Genomic DNA, 7,009 nt, shown 5'->3' on the forward strand with positions numbered 1-7,009 from the left:
TTGCAGGCCAGACCAGCGAGGCCAGCGGAGCCCAGGCTGCAGCCAACCCCAGCAGTGAGTCCATCAGCCATGGAAATGCCGAAGTGACAGGTTCACTTCGTTAACTAGAGGCCTGGCGTTTCCCGGGCACGCGCAAGCAACTGGAAGAGAAAAGGCTGTTCCAGGGCTGGGAGACAACCGGAGCCTAATGAACGCTTTGGGATGGAGGGCAAACCACAAAAACAATGCCCGCCCCAGGGCTTCAGAGACCAGACAGGCTTCTGTCCCCAGGCCACATGCACTCCTTCCATCAACATAAATGGTGACCTTCACGGGAACACAAAACCTGCTTCTCTTTTGGAGGGACGCAAGTTCTCTAAAGCAGAGCGTGTCATGCCTAGGTGAAGAAACACCCATTTTTCTATCCCTAAACCAGCTGTACCCGGAGCCGGAGGCTCCACAGAAAGCTACTGAAATCCGAGCAAAAAGTCCTAGACTCTTTCCCTGGGGTTTTCTGACAGGTTTATTTCTCCTCTCCTGCTCCCAACTGTTTTTTTCCAGAATCCTTTCCTGCATTTCTCCCTTTTATCACTGGCCTGTGAACGTCCTTCTGGGTAGTTCTCTAGCCCTCTCCACCACATTCCCTAGCTTTTGCCCATACTGGACATGACAAGGGTTTTACTTTGAAGTAGATGGTTTGGGTTGGGGTTTTTTTTTGCCCAGACTTAGGTGAGAATACAAAGATTTCAGCCCCTTTGTCTCTTCACTCTGAAAATACCAGCCTGGGTAAACAAGTCCTAAGCCTATGGTGATGCACTGGAGCACCCAGAGAGCCCTTGGTTGTCGAAGTTGTTCTAGATCGCCATTTTCTAATGCTGTAAAACAAGAGTTAATCCATGTTTCCACTGTGGAGGGCTGTTTGGTGGTGTTTTTTTTAAAGAAGGGGGAAAAAAATTCCTTTCATTCTTTGCCAGCAATTTCCATGGAAATAAAGTTTCCAGCAAAAACTCGGTGCCCAAACGAGAACATTTTATCCAGAAAGTGAAGGATTTTCTCCGAACAATTGCAAGACTTCATCCAAAAGTCTGAGAGGCTTCATCCGAAATCTTTCGGTCGTTGGCTGGAAACAAAGCAGCGCCGAGCGGGAGCGGCCGGAGACCCGCGGGCAAAGCCCCGCTCCGCGGGGAGGCCGGCGGGGGCTCGGCCGCGGGCATGCTGCCGAGCCGGGCGCGGGGAGCGGCGGGCACCGGCCGAGGCACAGCGCCCCGGCCCCGCCGCGGGGCTCGGTCGGGGGCCCCAGCGCTGCCTCCGCCGCCGCTCCCCGGCGCGGGCGGGAACAATCGCCGCGTTGTCCGGCCGCGGCCGCCGGCCCGGCGGCTCCCGCGCCCCGGTCCCCGTGCCCTGCGGGGACAGCGCTGGCGGGGCCGCCCAGCTCCGCGCCCGCCGCCGCCGCTCAGTCTGGCCCCGGCGGCGGCGGCGGCGGCGGCGGCGCGGGGGGGCGGGGGGGAGGCGGGCGGCGCGCAGGTAGCGCGGTGGCGCGGCGCCCCGGGCGGCCACGCCGTGGCGCTCTTGCCACGGTCACGGCCGCCGCGCGCCTCCGACGTGGCCGCGGCCGCGGCGCCCCACGAGCCGGGAGAGGCGGCAGGCGCGGCCCCCCCCGCCCGCGGGCGAGCGGGGCTCGGGCCGAGCGGGCCGGGGCCGGGCGCGGGGGCCCCGGGCAGCCGCTCAGGCGGCGCGGCGGGCATGTGCCGGTAAACAATGAGCATATTGTGAAATAGAAAACAGACTCCGGCTCCCTCCGAAACGCGCGCTCTCACCGGATGTGTTAAATAAAAACCGCTGGGGGAAAAAAGCGGCAGAAAGTCAAGAAAATCGCGTTCGGGCTGGGAAGGACGGGGGGCAGGAAACCCGCAAACACGCGGGTTTGTGTGCCCTCGGCTCGGTAATCCTCGCACGGACTGCAACGGCTGCGGATGCCTTCAAAAGAGCTCAGCTCGGGGGTTTTGCGGCCGTATCTTGTGGATTTCTGTCTTTTTTTTTTTTGCCTTTAAATATCGAAACTTTTTTCTCCCCCTGCCTTGCCACTGAATAAAACAAGAGCAAATTTTCTCTGCTGCAGTAAACCGATCCAGATTTCCCCGGTGAGCTGCAAAAATAGCTTCCCGGTTCGGCTCGGCCGGGACCCGCCGCGGCTCCGGTCGCTGCCGGGGCTGGATGCGATACCGGCGCCCAAGTCCTCCCCTGTTTTCTCTCTTCAAACGGCACCTTCCTGCCCGGACGTGTTGAAGTGCAGTGCCCTGGAATTTATGACACAAATGGGCTTTCCCCCCACCACCACCATCCCACCCTCTCCCCCTCTTCATCTGTTTAAGATCTCTACCGTCCCTTCCAACTGGATGCAAATTGGGAGCTTTAATAAACTTACTTCCCCCCTCCCCAGTCGTAAACATTCATCCCTCTCCGGTTCCTCTCTTTAGGAAAAAAAATAAAGGTGGGGGGAGAGATATTTCCAATGGATTTAAGTAAGTGATTCGTATAATGAAATACTTAGGGATTTGTTTAATGTGATTTTATATGAGCTGTGGACATTTCCAAAGCAAACAATAAGTTCAAGTACAACATGCACGGTTGTGTTACAAGTGTTACCCAGCTGGCTTGGAGATCTTCGGTGAGCAAACAGGCTAAATCTGGAGAGTAAACAACTTCAGAAAAATCTACAACTCCAGGTCACTGAAAACAGGCTTTTATTTGTTTTCCTTAGTGTCTAGTAAAATCTGGTCCATTTTTTTTGCTACGCTGCTGTAAAATCACCGGGGACGGGCATCACCAGCCCGTGGCTCGCCCCGGCCCGACCGCGGAGCCCACCCTATGGGACCTCGGTGCGTAGGCGGCCGCGGAAAACCGGGTGCAGATGGAGGCGGGTGCGGGTCGAGGTACGGCGAGGGGGGGGGGGGGAACACCCCCGCGCAGCGCCAGCCACCTCTGGGGGGCTGTCACCCGGGAAGTGGGGTCTTGCGGCGGCCTCCCAGCGGAGGAGCCCCGCGGCGGCCACCCAGCTCTCCTGCCCACGCGTGAGGGCGATTTCAGCTCCCCTGACGACGGGCATCTGACCCCGGCCCGGAGCCGGACCAGACGGCGAGCACCGCCACGGGGCGGCGAGGAGCGGCCACGCGTGGGGCCGGGCGCGCACGGGCACACCTGGCGGGGGCCGGCGCCCCGGGGGGCCGGGGGTTCTCCGCCCACGGGCGTCGTGCCGCAGCCAGGTCGCCGTTCGCGAAACCCGCGGGGTGGGCGCCCCTAGGCTGTACGGAGTCGCCGGTGCTCCCGGCAGCTCCCCCACGGCTCCACGGCCCCACGGCAGGGCGTCCCGCCGGGAGGCTCCCGCCCGGCTCCGGGCCGCGCTAGGGTCTTCGACGCAGGAAATGATGTAACTAAAATTCAAGATTTTGGGGGGTGGTGGACGGGGGGGTGGTGTAATACGATTTACTTTATTTAACGCAGACGTCCCGGACGGCGTCCCCCCAGAGAGGGAGGACGATCCGAGGGAAACAACCCCGGTTGGACGCTGATGGTTATCGCCACCCGATCAGCGATCGCGCTGGGAACCAGGAGCGCCCGGTGCGTTGTTCCCAAGCCACCAGCGTAGCCAAGAGGGGACCGGACGGCAAATCCGAGCGGCGTGGCTGCAGCCCTTCCCCGGGGCGCTGCGGGCGGGAGGTGCGGGGGCACCGGGCTGCGCGCCCGCGGGGCGGCGGGGCCGGCCGAGACCCCTCGCTGGGAGGAGGGAGCCGGAAACCTTCCAATCGCGGCGCTCCGGTTCGGAGATTGCTGTTGGTATTCACTTTAAAAGAGCTTGAATGGGACTTTTTTTTCCTCTTCCCCCCCCCCCTTTTTTTTTTTTTTTTTTTTAAGCCAAAGCTTTGTTGTGCTAAACTAGTTGGACGAGTTAGGGTGTCGCTGCTCCCGATTGCTCTGGCCAATGGAACCCGATCCACCCTGCTGTGCGTAAGAGCGCAATTAAGGATTTAACCAAGCCTATGCTGCGCCCCAGCCAGCAGTCTGCCGGAGACAGACACAGCGCCGCAGCCTCCTCCCCCAGACATGTCTGCTTAGACCCGAGCAGCCCCAGCAGCCAGCCCCAGCCAGCCGCCGGCTCCGAGCTATGACAGGAGTATTTGACAGAAGGGTCCCCAACATCAGATCCGGCGACTTCCAGGCTCCTTTCCAGACGGCCGCAGCCATGCACCACCCGTCCCAGGAATCTCCCACTTTACCCGAGTCCTCGGCTACGGATTCCGACTACTACAGCCCGACGGGGGGAGCCCCGCACGGCTACTGCTCGCCTACCTCGGCTTCCTACGGCAAGGCGCTCAACCCTTACCAGTATCAGTACCACGGCATGAACGGATCTGCTGGGAACTATCCTGCCAAAGCCTATGCAGACTACAGCTACGCCAGCCCCTACCACCAGTACAGCGGGGCTTACAACCGCGTACAGAGCTCCGCCAGCCAGCCAGGTGAGAGCGGGGGGCCGGGGGCAGCGGGGAGCAGCCGCGGCGGTGGGGAGGCTGGGAGAGCCCCGGCAGAGCCCTGCACCGCGGAGTGCGGATGGGCAGCTTTCCCTGAACCACAGGGAAAAATTAAGAAGAAAATTTTAAAAAGTAAACGGGGGGGGGGTGTGGAAAAAAAAAAAGTTTAAAAAAAAAAAAAGTGGAAAGCTGGTCTAGTTTTCCTGAGCAGCTCGCACGATCTAAAACAAGGCCCTAGGACTGGTGCTTTGGAGAGGCAAACGTCGGTCAGCAGCCCCCGGGCCCCCACGGCCGCCTCCCTCCTCCTACTCCCCGCAGGAAGAGGGGGGGAATAGCCGAGCCTTGTTGCGTGTCTCAAACTCAGGTTCGCGGTGGCAAAGAAAGTTTCCTTCCCCCTGTGCTGGGGGCGCGGGGGAGGAGACTGGGAGGGGGAGCCCAGCCGTGGCGGGACTGCGAAGCCGGAGGGGTTTTTACCAGAAAAAGACGCGGTTTTAGCGCTTTCCATTTACTTCTTTGTAAGCTGGGGGGGGGGGGGGGGGGGGGGGGGGGGGAGGGGAGCGGGGGAGGGTTAAAAAAAAAATAAAGCAAGCTCGTAGCCAAGCCAGGCGTCTGGGGCTTGGCTGGGACGAGTGCGGCTGCGGCGGCGCTTGGGGACACGCCGGCGGCGGCGGGGGGAAGGCGCGGGCGTACGGGGGCAGCGGTCGGTGCCCTGGGTAGGGCTGCGCTGCGGGCCGGCCTCTTCCCAGCAGGGCACCGATAACCCTCCCAATGCCCCTGGCGGGCGCGCATGCCCCGCGCGCCCTGCCGCGCCCGCGCAACGCTGCGCGCCCGGCGGGATGCCCGGGGCGGTGCGGGAGGCGGGGGGGCGGCCGAGGCCCGGCGCCGCGGGAGCGAGGCCCCCACCTCACCGCGGGGAGCCGGCGGAGGGTGCGCGGTGTCGCCGCCCGGGGGGGGCCGGGGGGACCCGTCGGGCCGGCGCCGCTGCCCGGCCCGGCCCGCGGGCGGGATGCCGGCGGCGCAGGCTGCGCGGCGCGGAGCGGAGCCGTACCCCGCGCCTTAACGTCTGCGTCTGTGTCTCTCTCCCGCCCTTGCGCCCGTGCAGAGAAGGAGGTGGCGGAGCCCGAGGTGAGGATGGTGAACGGCAAACCAAAGAAAGTGCGCAAACCCCGGACTATTTATTCCAGCTTTCAGCTGGCGGCGTTGCAGAGGAGGTTTCAGAAGACCCAGTACCTCGCCCTGCCCGAGCGGGCCGAGCTGGCCGCCTCCCTGGGGCTCACGCAGACACAGGTACCGCGATCGGCTCGGCTCGGCTCGGCTCGGCTCGGCTCGGCTCGGTTAGGCTCGGTTCGGCTGGCCTAAGCCGTGGCCGGCTCGGCCCGGCGGGGCGTTGAGCCCCGGGTCCCCCCGCGGCGCGGCGGGAAGGGCGAGATCGGGCCCCGCGGAGGGGCTGGGAGGGCAGCGGGGAACGGTCCCCCCGCAGCCGCGGAGCGCCGCTTTACCGGGCGGGCACTAATGGTGTCCGTTTCCCTCCCCCCTCCCTCTTTCCTCTCCTCTCCTCCCACCCCCCTCCCAGGTGAAAATTTGGTTTCAGAATAAAAGATCCAAGATCAAGAAGATCATGAAGAACGGGGAGATGCCTCCGGAGCACAGCCCCAGCTCCAGCGACCCCATGGCCTGCAACTCTCCACAGTCGCCTGCGGTTTGGGAACCTCAGGGCTCATCCCGCTCCCTCAGCCACCATGCCCACGCACACGCTCACCCTCCAAACTCCAACCCGTCCCCTGCATCCAGCTACCTGGAGAGCTCCGCTTCCTGGTACCCCGCTGCCAACTCCATCACCTCCCACCTCCAGCCCCACAGCTCCCTACAGCACCCGTTAGCGCTGGCCTCTGGGACAATTTATTAGAGTCTGACCCTTATTTTATTTTTTAATATTTTTTTTGTTGTTGATCCTTGGACTCCTGTGTTTTACTGTTAAGGAATAATAACGAAAGGAATGCATATGGGGGATTTTTAAAAGGGAAAAGAAACAAAATTATTAAAATGTGTAAAGCTTGTGCATGTAACTTATTGCATTTCAAAGGAAACCCTTTTTTATACAATACGGACATTTTTTGGCTCAGCTGTGGACACTATCAATGGTGCCTTGAAATCTATGACCTCAACTTTTCCAGAGACTTTTTTTCAATGTTATTTTAACCCTGTAAATAATTGTAGATAGAGGAATTAAACTGTATATTCTGAATAAAATAAAATTATTTCGACCACGAGAAACGTTTCCAAATTACCCCTTCTTCTATTATTAAGATGGGAAAAAAATGCTAATTTGCTTGCAGAGAGCGACCGAGGACAGAGGGATTTTTGAGGGGCCCGATTCTCGGAGCTCCCATTCTGCCGCCATGCGGTGCCGCGCCACCGCAGACCCGGGCGTGTCGGCAGGATCTGACCCTTGCAGGTCCCCACGGGCGAGCCGAGGGGCGGCGATGCTCTCTCCCCCGCTG

The 7,009-nt window shown here is 61.1% G+C and overlaps 1 protein-coding gene across 1 annotated transcript; it reads left to right on the plus strand.

Moving 5' to 3' along the window:
• Positions 1-3,963: 3,963 nt before the first annotated feature.
• DLX5 (distal-less homeobox 5) lies at positions 3,964-6,775 on the plus strand. The gene is made up of 3 exons (XM_055805714.1): positions 3,964-4,496; positions 5,611-5,795; positions 6,082-6,775. Exons 1-3 carry the CDS (start codon positions 4,142-4,144, stop codon positions 6,412-6,414), a joined length of 873 nt encoding a protein of 290 aa, XP_055661689.1. The 5' UTR covers positions 3,964-4,141; the 3' UTR covers positions 6,415-6,775.
• The last annotated feature ends 234 nt before the right edge of the window (positions 6,776-7,009 follow it).

Source organism: Falco peregrinus, chromosome 5 (genome assembly GCF_023634155.1).
Source record: "Falco peregrinus isolate bFalPer1 chromosome 5, bFalPer1.pri, whole genome shotgun sequence".
Lineage (NCBI taxonomy): Eukaryota > Metazoa > Chordata > Aves > Falconiformes > Falconidae > Falco > Falco peregrinus.

Excerpts from the sequence above, each read along its gene's own strand:
- DLX5 (XM_055805714.1), top strand. The coding sequence starts at position 4,142 with ATGACAGGAGTATTTGACAGAAGGGTCCCCAACATCAGATCCGGCGAC. Across the intron at positions 4,497-5,610 it reads GAGCTCCGCCAGCCAGCCAG|AGAAGGAGGTGGCGGAGCCC; the intron begins GTGAGAGCGGGG and ends GCGCCCGTGCAG. Across the intron at positions 5,796-6,081 it reads TGGGGCTCACGCAGACACAG|GTGAAAATTTGGTTTCAGAA; the intron begins GTACCGCGATCG and ends CCCCCCTCCCAG.